The sequence below is a fragment of the Ictalurus furcatus genome, chromosome 5 (genome assembly GCF_023375685.1).
Source record: "Ictalurus furcatus strain D&B chromosome 5, Billie_1.0, whole genome shotgun sequence".
NCBI classification, from domain to species: domain Eukaryota; kingdom Metazoa; phylum Chordata; class Actinopteri; order Siluriformes; family Ictaluridae; genus Ictalurus; species Ictalurus furcatus.
In genome coordinates, this window is record NC_071259.1 from 6,409,695 (window position 1) to 6,423,551 (window position 13,857).

Below are 13,857 nucleotides of genomic sequence, written 5' to 3' on the forward strand. Positions count from 1 at the left end.
CTACATATCCTCACATATATCTTCAGTTTGTCCAGATATTTGGCAAGATTTGCACGAAACCGTATGTATGGAAACTCTAACTCAGACATATACCCTTACAATATAGTAGAGATGTTCTGATTTGCACTTTTCTGTGCTTGGAAAGTCTTGGAAGTGTTTGTGATTGAAAATAAAATGTCAAGGACCAAACCTGAATCCATTTTCAATAGCACAATAGCGGAGGCATTTTGTTAATATGCTGCAATTGAGTTATCCTACATGACTCTGCGTGGGTAGGATTTTAGAGAATTTTGGCCTTCATTTCTAAATGGGTATTCAGTGGCATTTATTATTGTCTGACGACAAAGATGAAATGATGGTAATAACATGCATGTGAAGAAGCTTTTAAGGGGATCTAACATCTCTTTTGTATATTATGATCTCATCACCCAATGTTAATGTAGTCTGATAGAGAATGAAGGAGACAACACAGTGACTGTATTGGCACAGCTTTAGTGAACAAACCCCTAAGCTTTGTGACCAAATGGGCAGCAGCACTGCAGCACTGTCCCAATTCCCCATAAAAAAGAAAAGAGGGAGCGACAGCAAGTGAGATCTAAAAGCCAGTCATCACTGGACGCTGGAGCAAAAACGAAATCATTTTCAGTGCTTAAAATAACAAATAGGTATATATATATATATATATATATATATATATATATATATATATATATATATATATATATATATATATATATATATATTCTATAGGTTATGAAAATAATTGAAAAAATAATTAATGTACATATAAGAGATAATGCCAATGCAGTTTCTTTTGTTGTTGCTATACAGGAAAAAGTGCTCCTACCAGTGTTATTATTAGTATGTCAGATATCCTATAATAAGACATTAGATCACTGAAATATTTAAGACCAAGACAGTTTAATTCTCTGTACATCAGAATTGGATATTAGAGTCAGTGTTATGTTTAATACAAAGATAAAAGGAAAATAAACTAAAGCACTGCAGCACTTTTAGCACAGACCAGATCCAGACAGACCAGACCTGCAGTGCTCCTCTAAAGCAGAGCATTTGAGATAGATGAACACTAGAAAATTCAATATCCAGATCAAGATTTTAAAAATAGAATTTTTTGATGAGTAATGGAGCATGGGCATATGTTAATTTAGATGAGGCAGCAACAGTATTTTTGGATTTGGGTTTTTGTTTTAAGTCCCCAATAAGAGTATAGCACACACATACACACATCAAAGAATTTCATTCAATCCTAAAATATCTTGCAAGGAAAAGCAAATAATTTTTTATTAAAAATCATTTTATGCAGCTCAATTCATTCCACTTATGAACGTATGAATGATTGTCAAGTTCTTATCATCTGTCTCTGCCTATCATCTCCTCATCCCTTGATCATCAGAGTTGCAAACAGACAGATCCTTGCTCCTGCGCTACTGCAGAGGGTCCATGAAATGTCCATGAGCCTGTACTGAAATAAAGCAGCCTGATATCACTCTATTTCATCTTACTGTCTCTCTTTAAAGCCTCACAGAAAAGAAAACATGTGCTCATGCATATGAGACAGATGAATGTCAGAAACACCTCGGAGCTCCAGGCACAACACAGTCCGCAGCATATATACCAAACACACTGCAGCGGAGGCTCTCAGCAACACACACCTCAGTCACTTCAGTATGAAAGGTAGGATTAAAAGAGGGAGATGATGGGTGAGGAGGCAGAGAGGAAGAAGGCTGATGTGGGTTGATGAGACTATGCGTGTGTGGGACTTCTGTCACACATCCATCCTTAACGCATCACCCATGCACTAGAAGTGCCGTACTGCCTGTCCTTCCTCAGTCAGGCAGAAAACATTATCATTCTCCTCACAGCAACCTTGCAGCGTGAGCTTGTGCCAAAACTCTCTCACCTCTCTCTCTCTCTCGCTCTCTCTCACACACACACACTCACACTTACTCATTCCTTTCCCATATCTCAATTAATATTTCACTGTCACCCTGGTTACTTCATGCGCACGCACGTACACACTTACTGTACAGGTACCAGGTCACACACAAGCACACTAGACAGGTATCAGGAACACTGTCACACACATTTGCACCAACGCCAGGTATCACTGCAGAGTTTATTTCAAGCTTTATCAAATACCATACTCCCTTGTCAGCACAGGTCAGCTCAAACACACATACACACACACATACACGTAGTTGCCACTCACCCTGGCTGTTGGTGCCCCCATCCCCCTCCTCGCAGTCAGTTAGGTTGTTGAGCATCTTCTGGGAGAGAGAGGACCAGAGCTCCCACTATCACTGCTGGTGCACTGCCTCTGCCTCCACTGCTGCTGCTGCTCTGTCCAGCAAGGAGGAAGAAAAAACACACACACAGCAGTGAGAGAGAAAGAGAGACAGAGAGAGGGAAGGAGAGAGAGAGAGACAGAGAGAGTGCAAGGAGGAGGCGGAGGGAAAGCATGCAGCATTAACTCTCTCGCGCTCTCCTAAAGAAAAAGAGCAATAAAGCAGCCCTCTTGATGTTGCTTTGCATGTTGCACCTCTCTCTCCCTCTCTTTCTCTCTCTCTCTCTCCAGTAGGAGGGGAGTGTGTGTGAGAGAGAGAGCCTGCAGGGGAGTACATGATGGAATGCCTAAGAGCATGGCTTTTCTCACACATATCTCCCTAAAAAGTCAGTCTACATCTCTAAAATAAATGCATTATTTATAAATGATGAAATACCTTTGCTTTCTTCTCCCCATCTCATGTCCCTGTTTTAATCCACACACCAGAAATCTTGAAGAAAGGGGAAGACAGGTTCCTTGATGCATAAGAAATAAGAAGGTCCTCTTTAGAAGAAGAAATAAGATGTTTCAGTGTCTCTACATTTTGTCAACTTACCATGTCAACATTTTGGTCCCACATGAATGAGACATAAATGACATTACAGCAGAATTCTGCTGTAATGTGGCCTGTAATATGCACTGTTAGTTACTGATCATGCAAATGGAAACATTAGCATGAGAGCACTGAAGCATCCTTCAACAATGTATCCATCTTGAACATTCTCCATCCATTTATTCAATCTTTATTCATCCATTTTGGGAATCCTCGATCTATGCAATATCCTTCAATCCAACTGTCATACATACATTCTCCATCCTCTACGCTGAACATCTATCCATCTATCCATCCCCTTCATCCTAAGCATCTTCTATTTCTCTGTCTATCCTGAGGATCATGCTCCACCGATTGCTCCTCCATTCTGAACATCAGCTATTTATTCATCCATCCTAAGTATCTGCTATTTCTCCATCCACCCTAAACATCCATCCATCCAACCATCTATTCATCAATCCCTTTATTCTGAGCATAATCCAATCATCCATCTATCCATCCATCCATCCTGAGCATCTGCTATTCCTTTATCCATGCCTCTATGAGGTGAGTTGTTACAATCCATCCCTTTATTCTGAGCATGATCCATACTTCCATCTTGAGCATCTGCTTTTTTTTCCATCCATCCTGAATATTTATCCATCCATCTTGAGCATGTGCTGTTCCTTCATCCATCCATCCATCTCTCCATCCATCTTGCATGTGTATCTGCAATTCCTCCATCAATCCATGGATCCTAAGCATCTGCTATTTCTCCACCCATACATCCAGAACATTTGCTATACCACCATTCATCCTGAACATCCATCCATCCACTATCAACCATGCTGAGCACCTCTTGTTCCTTCATCCATCCTGAACATTGATCCATCCATCCATCCTGAGCATCTGCTATTCCTTTATCCATGCTGAACATCCTTCCATTCATTCTGAGCATGATCCATCAACCATCCATCCTGAGAATCTGCTATTCCTCCATCCATCCACCCATCCAGAGCATTTGCTATTCTTCCATTCATCCTGAACATCCATCCATCCACTAACAACCATGCTGAGCATCTCTTATATCTTCATCCATCCTGAACCCATCTGCTATTTCTCCATCTGCCCCCAATATCCATCCATGCATCCTGAATATCTGCTATTCCTCTACCCATTCATCCACCCATCCATCCATTCATCAATCCTGAACACTGAGCCATCCATCCATCCTGTGCATCTGCCATTCCTCCATCTACTCTGAATATCCAGCCATCCATCCATCACGACCACCTGCTATTCGTTCATCCATCCTGAACATCTATCCTTTCACCTTGAGCATCTGCTCTTCATCCATCTGCCCTGACCATCCATTATCCATTATTAGCATCTGTTATTAATCCATCCATCCTGGACATCCATCCATCTTGAGCATCCTGCCCACACTGTACACCCTGAGCATTTTTTTCCAACCATCCCTCCTTTCCGAGCATGCATGCGTGCATCCATCCATCCATCCATGTGGCATCCATCTATCATGTGTTTTTCATTAATCCTACCTTTCTTTTTATCTATTAATAGCTTGCATTCCATCCATTCTAAGCACCTGCTATTTCACCATGAATTCTGTATCACCATGACTCTTCTATCTATCTCATATCCACCTTGAACATCCTTTATCTATCCTCTATCTATTCTGCAGACCTAAGACATATCCTCAATTCATTCACCTAGAACAATATCCATCCTTCCATCTATCCATCCATCCATCCATCCATCCAGCCATTCATCATTCCTCCTACATCTATCTGTCCTAGGTAACTTTTATACATTCATTCTACATCCTTCATCCCCCCATCCTGAGTATCCTACATTTATTAATTCTGAACATCCTCCAACCATCCTGACATTCTGCTGCTGTAGACAAAACACAGTTTCCTGAGAAGCACAACTAACTAAGGTTTCACTCTGTCTTGTCTACGACTAGAAGTCAAAAAGACTTCCATTAACCATCTCTGCTCTCCGGATGGGAAGGATGGCCTTGCGTCCCTGTCAGTCTGTTGTTTAGTCCAAAACTGTGGTAGTGAAAGTAAAGACACAGTGGGTGGCTTCATGTGTTGGATGGATCAAAAGTTATTATCTTTAACACAGACAACAGTTATTCCCTTCAAGAACAGTGACATGATCAACTTTTTTTGCATACACCAGAGACTAGAGAGCATAATGCTTCTGTGTTTGGCTGTGTGAATATAAACATTTTCTTACTGTTAATCAGAACTGAACACTGACTCAGAATTTGCTAGGTTTCTCATTTATTCACTATGTTTACAAAGCGCTCAATGAGTTTTTATTAGATGACACTGAATTCATGTCACATTTGCTATTCTCATTCAAGTACTTCTCTAGGAAACAGCTTAATTCACCTATATGCTTGCGCTGGCCTTATAGCATCATCCATCTAGTCTTCCATCCATCATCCATACCTAGTAAGGAGCATCTGAACCTTAAGCTTCTAAACCTACCTTAAAGAGGTTGCTCTATGATTGGAATGATGCTGTTTTTTTTGGGAATGGTGGGGTCCACTCTTTCACTCTTCAAGGAAGACCTGCCCCATGTGCTTCATGATGAACCCTGAACCTATCAATAAACAAAGAGCTTTCTGTAAATATAGCATGGAGCATAAGGGGGAAAATGCTCACTGCAGCGAGGGCAGATAGAGAAAAAACAAGACCAGGAATGAGAGTCCTCTAAATAGAATGCACTTAGAGTGAAATCGGGATGGAAGAAGGAGGTGAGAAAAAGAGACACCTAATGGGAAGAAGAGGCTGGGAATTAGAGTGCAGAGGGCAAGATGGTGGGCAGTGGGCAGAGGGCAGAGATCAGCTGCAGTCCTACAAAAAAGATGATCTATATCTAGAATAGATTTCAGGTGATGCTGGTAATTGTCCTGATGTTTTTTTGTTTTTTTTTTTAAATCTATCTCCTTATTGTAAAAGCTGAAAAGCTGACTTCTAATATTATGTTGTAGTCATACTGGTAATGGTGTCTTTAAATGCTTCTTGAAATGCATTAGTTTCTTAAAACAGGGTCACCTGCTTTTTAGAGAAAAAACACCCCACTTCACTCTCCAGGGTTCAACGCCGAGCTCACGTTACTGTGGTGTTTCACACATTCTCCTTGTTTCCTCCTACGAGGTTGTTATCACAAGGTTCTATAACACCAGATGAATAGGTGATGAGACAGGTCAAGATTAATCCATAAGACTAAGTCTATTTCCTATGCTTTTAATAATTGATATTCGGGTATGTTTAGTCAGCATCGACACTGGCCACTAATTCAAATGAATGTACAAGTAAAGCATGTTCAGATGCCCAGTTTTTTCATTGATTCATCATTCATTCAGGGCAGAAATACACTCTGGCTGGAAAACCAGTCCATTGCAGGGCGTAATGCACTCACACATTCAGACCTAGTGGCACCTTAGAGTAGTCATTATACCTACCAGCATGTTTTTGGTTGGTGGGAGGAAACCAGGGGTAGGTCCACACAGACACTGGGACAACACAGCAGAAACTTTTGTTATTAGCACTTGAGAATTGAGACAGGTTAAAATGGTCCACTCAGGAAAATCCAAAATGTCAATTCTAATAAGGTAGTTATTTAGCACTGAAAGGGTATTGATGCGAAGATGACTATATCTCATTGCCCTATTTACTGAACTATGGCACTAAGCAATATGAACTCATATGCAGCACACACACACACACACACACACACACACACATTAAATTAAACCAAATTTGCAGTGATTAATATGATAATTACAAATACCACTATTCATGCAGCAATATATTGATACTTTAATAGACTCCTATTCAATGTTATTTCAATGTTAGCCATATAATCTTTCATAATTGTTTTTAACTGTCTCTTGCTTTTATGTTGCATTATATTACATTTGACAGCAAAAGAAAATTAGGGGAACCATACAGCAGAGTTTCCATTTCCAAGGAAAAGGTCCTAATGGTCCTAATTGGTCCTAATGAAAAGGACTGAACTCTGCTTAACTCCTTAAACTTAACTCTCACCTGCTCAGATCTATGCTTGCCTCACTTCCAGGATAAAAGCATCTACTAAATGAATAATAAACTGTAAATAAATTATACTCATATATGCACTCCATACCCCCACCCCTTTCAGAACACCTTGAGATCTTCATGGAAACAAGGTGTTCGTTTGAGATTCATCCCTTTTCATGTTCAACCGGTTTGAGACAACTTGTACTTTGCAATGTGGTGCATTATCATGCTGGAAGTAGCCATTATAAGGTGGTAATTTGTGGACATAATAGAGGCACCATGTCAGCAACAATACTCAGATAGGCTGTGGCATACAAATGATGTTGATTGGTATTAAGGGGCCCGATGTGTGCCAAAAAAACATTCCCCATACTATTACACCACCAGCAGCAGCCTGAAACGTTGACACAAAGCAGGTTGTTAATTCTTAAATTCATGCATTTGGTGACAAATTCTGATGGTACCAGGGGCGTAACCTGGCCTGGGCATTTGTGGCATTTAGTCCCGAAGATATTCTCTTTAGCTTTGAATAATTCTCCTCTTGGAGCGGTTTATCACTACGTAACTGAACATCAGTAAAAGAAGATGGTGGTGTTGTAATTTTATATCTTCAGTGAATGGAGGGGAGACCAATCAGACAGGGTTTACACGAAAATACGTGGAAATACTCGTGTCTTATTGGCTGACAGCTCTCAATTCTGCCAAACGCTACCTCACACAGTGAGTGTGAGGAAAAATGGATACACTCCATCTTTTATTTAGTTTTTTAACCAGTAAAGTGGTTGAAACTGAAACACTAACATCCTCTGATGCTGAAGGAAAACAAGGTGTGCAAATGTCTATATGAGTTCCAGTTTATGTGAACATGATATGAGCAGAGCATAAGGAACGATAATGTACTTTGCATGACACTGTAGCAGCTAAACCCATACAATGATAGATTAGCTGTGCCTCCCCTTGGCTAGCGACACCAAACTAGCCTAGATAAATATATATATATATATATATATATATATATATATATATATATATATATATATATATATATATATTTTATCAGTCTGGTGTCATGATAAATCTGACTTTTTCTGATCATGTCATACATTGAAACCTAAGTTACCTCAGTTTCCATAAAACAAAGCTTAGGCTACTAGCTGTGCTGGAAAAAATGCATGGAGAAGAGTCTGGGCTCACCCTGGATGATTATCAGTCCAGCTAATGCCCCTGGAAGCTACCATCTGCATTTCACAGCAAAAATCAAGATTCATCCTGAAATGCTTTTCTGATGACCATGGTTGTAAAGTGTGGTTATTTGACTTACTGTAGCCTTCCTGTCAGCTCAAACCAGCTGCGCTTCTCCTCTGACTTCTCTCATCAACAAGCTGTTTGCGCCTGCAGAACTGCCATTCTGGATTTTTTGTTTGTTTGTTTGTAAATTCTAGAGATTGTTGTGCATGAAAATCCCAGGAGATCAATAGTTTCTGAAATACTCAAACCAACCTATCTTGAACCATGGTCAAAATCCCTTTTCCCCCCTATTCTGACATTGGATGTGAACATCTGCATGATTTTATGCACTGCGCTACTGTAACATGATTGAATAATTGCATGAATGAGCAGGTGTACAGGTGAGTGTATATAGTATATTTGTGTGCCAAGCTGGAAATACATTATGATACCAAACCTTGACATACTTTATTGATTAGAATTTAATTTCTTTATATATTACACAGAGTCTGATTGCAAAGGCCTGTATAGATGAAACGGCTGCTTAATGTATTATGCGGATTACAGTGGAATTGATCTGAGCTGCATGCATGTACACATGTCCTCTAATATGCAAATACAAAAGGCACAGCCCACATCTGGCTATCCCTGATCTCTATTAGTGATAGTTGAGGTCTTTCACGATTGGCAGACTTACCAAATGCCATTTTCATCTTACTTGATGCAGCTTTACTCGAGCTTAAACCAAGGGTAAAACCCCTCCACACACACACACACACACACACACACACACACACACACACATACACACACACATCACAGGGTTCTAGCAATGGCCTAATCCACAGATTAAGGCCAGCAAGATGTGACCTTTTTTTTTTGCAGCTATTTGAAAAAGAAGAAATCAATAGTCATGTTTCATATTGTGACACTAGACCCTTTAATACATGGAAGATTCCATAATGACTGATTAAATGATTGTTGGTCTTGTTGCTATGCATTTTAAATTGAGGTTGGAAAGTTTGTTGATATTGAAAAGAGCTAAATAGGCAAGCTATGTGGTGGGATTACAAACTCATGTCCATGGATCTCTGCATGGAATGTGATTCACAGAGTGCACTTGTTTGTAATTTATTTGATGTTAGTCAGTAGCACACAACTGGACTTTGGCTTGGCTTCCGTTGCTGTCCCCGGTAATGATGGCCATCTGAACAGTGATGGAATGACAGTGGCAGATGTCACACATTTTTAGTGAATTACTGGCAGAAGAGAATTTAGAGAGTCATTAGAGCAAAATTTGCATTACAATCTGCCTCCATCTGGTTATATATTACATGAGTTTGAACCGATTTTGAAAATAAAGAGCATCTCACTTTTAACATCAGATTTTGTTAGCTCTTTTTCTTTTTTTTTCTTCACCAGGGCACACACACACTGGACGAATAGGCAAAGATGGTGTATCATCAGGGCTGATTTCAAGCTAAATCTACATAAAACAGAAGTAATTTTTGGAGGGGATCCACATTGTCTTACTTCCTGTTAACAAATTGTTGAAATGGATCTTCTTCTTTTTTTTCACTTTTGTAGAAACAAGAACAACATCAACACCAATGGTTGTAAGTAAAAACACAGAGAATGGGCTGAAACAGAGACTGTGGACAATTTCTTTCTAGCCCAGACTGTACGATCCTACAGCCTGTCGTTCTTGACTGAGAGGAGTGGAACCCGACATAGTCTTCTTCTCTGACCTCAAATCAACAAGAGGCAGAGCTGCCGCTCACTGGATGAATCTTGTTTTTCAGTAGTTTCTGAAATACTAAAACCAGCCTAACTGCCCAAAAATCACTGAGATCACAAGTACAAGCACTACATAAAAAAACATGTTCTTGTGTTTTACTCTTAGCTTTATGGCAGATCACACTATGCTTATGAATATCTTTAGTTGCTTTGTCTTTTGACAAAGGAATTTTGACTACTGGTGTCAATCTGAACCCCTTTAAGACTTAAACACACCTTATTTTATCTACAATATTCTGTGTGAATGCATTTTACTCTCAGTTTTTCTTTGTTTAACTAGTTTCCTGCTTGCATTTTTTTCCTTTCTTCTCTTCTTTTTTTTGTGGTTCTTTGTTTTCTTCACAGCAGCTTATTCTTCTGAGGTGCAGTGTTTGACATTGGTGGTTGCATAACCTAAGCCGGTATGCAAAAAGATAATATATGTGCTTGCGCCTCCAGGGTTATCTATTGTGCAGGGAAAGAGTGCAGTAAGTGTTTGGGAAGAAACAGCCACCCAGAACAGCCTACTCTTCACCCGAATATAAGCATATAATTAGTACTTGTTGAAATGCCATTGTAAATCTACCACCTTAGCCATCTTCATTGTTTTGCTGTTTTCAAATTCTTGCTCAAATGCAAATTTTGGCTGTAAGTAATGTCAAAGTGGTATTTGTTTGCATGAAATGTTTTGTGTTCATTTTGGAATTTTGCATGTAGCGTAAGAGGGACAGAGCTGAACATATTGTTGCTTTCTAACCTCCACTGGCGACCTTTATTGGTGCCTCAGTCTGCAATGCTGAAATTTATGACAGTCAGAAAGAAGAAGAGAGGAACAGGAGCACTGCAGAAACACTTTAAAAGATACAGGGAAAATGTTGCCTGGTCTAACAGCTCCCCTGGATAAAGTCAAGGACGGTCTATGTCTCTCCTTCTCTCTGGGTTTCTAAACCATCTGTCTGTCATTTCTCAGCAGGAGCTACCAGTAGAAAGCACAGAATGAACCACAGTGTGACCAAATGATGCAGTAAAAAAAAAAAAGGCTCAGAGGCTAAATGAAGCTCAGAATTAGTCATGAGAGAATGCACATGGCTATGGGTGTGAATGTCCTACAGTATATTTCATCAAATGAAGGTGTGCTGTTATCTGGCACCAAGACGTTAGCAGCAGATCCTTTAAGTCCTGTAAGTTGTAGGTGGGGCCTCCATGGATTGGATTTGTCCAGCATATCCAACAGATGCTCGATCAGATTGAGATCTGGGGATTTTTGAAGGCAAGGCAAGTCAACACCTTGAACACGTTCTCATGTTCCTCAAACCATTCCTGAACAATTTTTGCAGTGTGGCATGGCACATTATCTTGTTGAAAGAGGCCACTGCCATTTGGGAAAGAGGTCACTGCCATTTGCCATTTCTATCCACACAGACCACTCAGGTGCTTGTTCAATCCTTGTCATTTCAAGACTGGACTACTGCAACTCGGTCCTCGCAGGTCTGCCTCTGAGCGGCATTCAACCTCTGCAACTGATCCAGAATGCAGCTGCATGACTGGTTTTCAACCTTCCTAATTTCTCCCACACCACCCCATTGCTATGCTCCCTAGACTGGCTTCCTGTAGCTGCCCGCATCTGCCTGCACTGATGCTTGCCTACAAAGCCAAAAACAGACCAGCACCCTCTTACCTCACCTGCACTGCACCACACTCGCTCTGATCCTCTAGCATTGCTTGACTGGTCACATCATCTCACAGGGTACAAGGAAGGCATGCATCAAGTCTCTTCTCTGTTCTAGCACCTAGGCGGTAGAATGAACTTTCCCTAGATGCTGAGTCACTGATAATCATCAAACAACATCTAAAGACCTAACTTATTTGGAGGTACTTAAATTAGCACTTTAATTAACAAAAGTGCTGTCTGTGTATTTTTTTTTTTTGTTTTTTTTTACTATATTAAATGCCCAACAGATCCCCATCCCTATCTGTTTTTCAACTGATGGTAGTCTTAGTCCATGAACTAGAGAAACAGTATTGGGATGTATTTCTTGATAGAGACTTCAAACCACTTCTGTAAGTCGCTCTGTATAAGGGCGTCTGCCAAAGGCCATAAATGTAAATGGGAATACTGTTGCCATGAAGGGGTGTACTTGGTCTGCGACAATGTGTAGGTTGGTGGTATGTGTCAAAGCAACATACATTAATGCTTTTAAAGGTTTCACAGAAGAACACTGTCCAGAACACACTGCCTATGCTGGCTTGCCTACTTCCCATAGTGCACCCTGGTGCCATCTCTTCCCCAGGTAAACGATGCACATGCACCCAGCTGTCCACATGATGTAAAAGAAAACATGATTCATCAGACCAGACCACCTTCTCCCATTACTCCATGGTCCAGTTCTGATGCTCATATGCCCATTGTAGGTGCTTTCGGCAGTGGACAGGGGTCAGCATGGCCACTTTATGTAGCCACATACACACCAAGCTGCAATGCATTGTGTGTTCTGACAACATTTTCAGCAATTTATAATACAGTAGCTCTTCTTTGGGATCGGACAAGATGGGCTAGCCTTCGCTTCCTACGTGCATCAATGAGCCTTAGCACCCATGACCCTGTCACCAGTTCACTGGGTGACCTTCCTTGGACCACATTTGGTAGGTACTAACCAATGCATACCAGGAACACTCCACAAGAACTGCTGTTTTGGAGATGCTCTTACCCAGTCGTCTAGCCATCATAATTTGGCCCTTGTCAAAGTCACTCAGATCCTTACGTTTGCCATTTTCCATGCTTCTAACACATCAACTGTAAGAACTGACCGTTCACTTGCTGCCTAATATAATCCCACCCCTTGACAAGTGCCACTGGAATGGGATAATCAATGTTATTCACTTCATTTGTCAGTGGTTTTAATATTATGGCTGATCTTTGTATATTAGAACTATTGAATAATTGCATCTTGATATGAAAAAAGTAACAGGCCTGTAATACAAATTCTTGAAAATGGGTTTCATTATTCCCTCAAAATTTTGACTTATTATTATTTACTTATTCATATCAAAACATTGTTCAGTAACTACAGTGGTGCTTGAAAGATTGTGAACCCTTTAGAATTTTCTATATATCTGCATGAATATGAAAAACATCATCAGATTTTCATACAAGTCCTAAAAGTAGAAAAAGAGAACCTAATTAAACAAATGAGACAAAAAATATTATACTTGGTCATTTATTTATTGAGGAAAATATTTATACATATAAAAAAAATTGTTATGATGATCAAATATGAATCAGTCTGGAAAGTGTAATAACTTTATGTCTGTTTATTTTATCAATAACTTTATCACTGTTACCAGTGTTACTGAATTCTGTAATTACGAGAGAGCAATGTAATTCTTGACATGCCTACTGGTCCTGAAAATTTCAGGAGTTAGCCAGCACACTGAATCAGTATCGATGAGATTCTCTTCCCTGTAGACCTGGCTGTTCCCACTTTAGTCACGCATTACCATAAGAACCGTTTTTAGGATGATGACTGTATATTTAATAATGCCAGATTATGAGTCATCACTGCGGATAATATGGACCTAAGAATGGCCCTCATAATGGAATGAAATGGTGTAAAGAATTGGTACATGTTTTATTGGAAAGTCAGTTTGTAGCAAATGGATTTTTTTTTCCTATACTGTTAGGAGATCCAGTGCTATGAAGGAAAAGATTTGTAGCAGAACAGATGCTCTTGACATACACCACTGCATCATTTATTGGAAGGGTTCTGGAAGGTTTTATGTGTCGTGTTTAAAGAAAAGCGGAGAATTGCTGTCATGGGCGGCATGAAGGCCTCAGAGTGTCCTAACAGAAGTTTGACTATGTGGATGTAATATATTAGTAAAGAGATGCATTTATAAAT

At 39.9% G+C, this 13,857-nt stretch overlaps 1 protein-coding gene across 1 annotated transcript in view; it reads right to left on the reverse strand.

Moving 5' to 3' along the window:
- slc12a5b (solute carrier family 12 member 5b) overlaps positions 1 to 11,677 on the reverse strand; it is a 72,801-nt gene extending 61,124 nt beyond the window's left edge. Inside the window, exon 1 of the mRNA XM_053624424.1 lies at positions 11,637 to 11,677. Within this exon, the coding sequence (XP_053480399.1) occupies positions 11,637 to 11,677 (41 nt within the window). The remainder of the gene's footprint in view (positions 1 to 11,636) is intronic.
- Between the last annotated feature and the right edge of the window lie 2,180 nt (positions 11,678 to 13,857).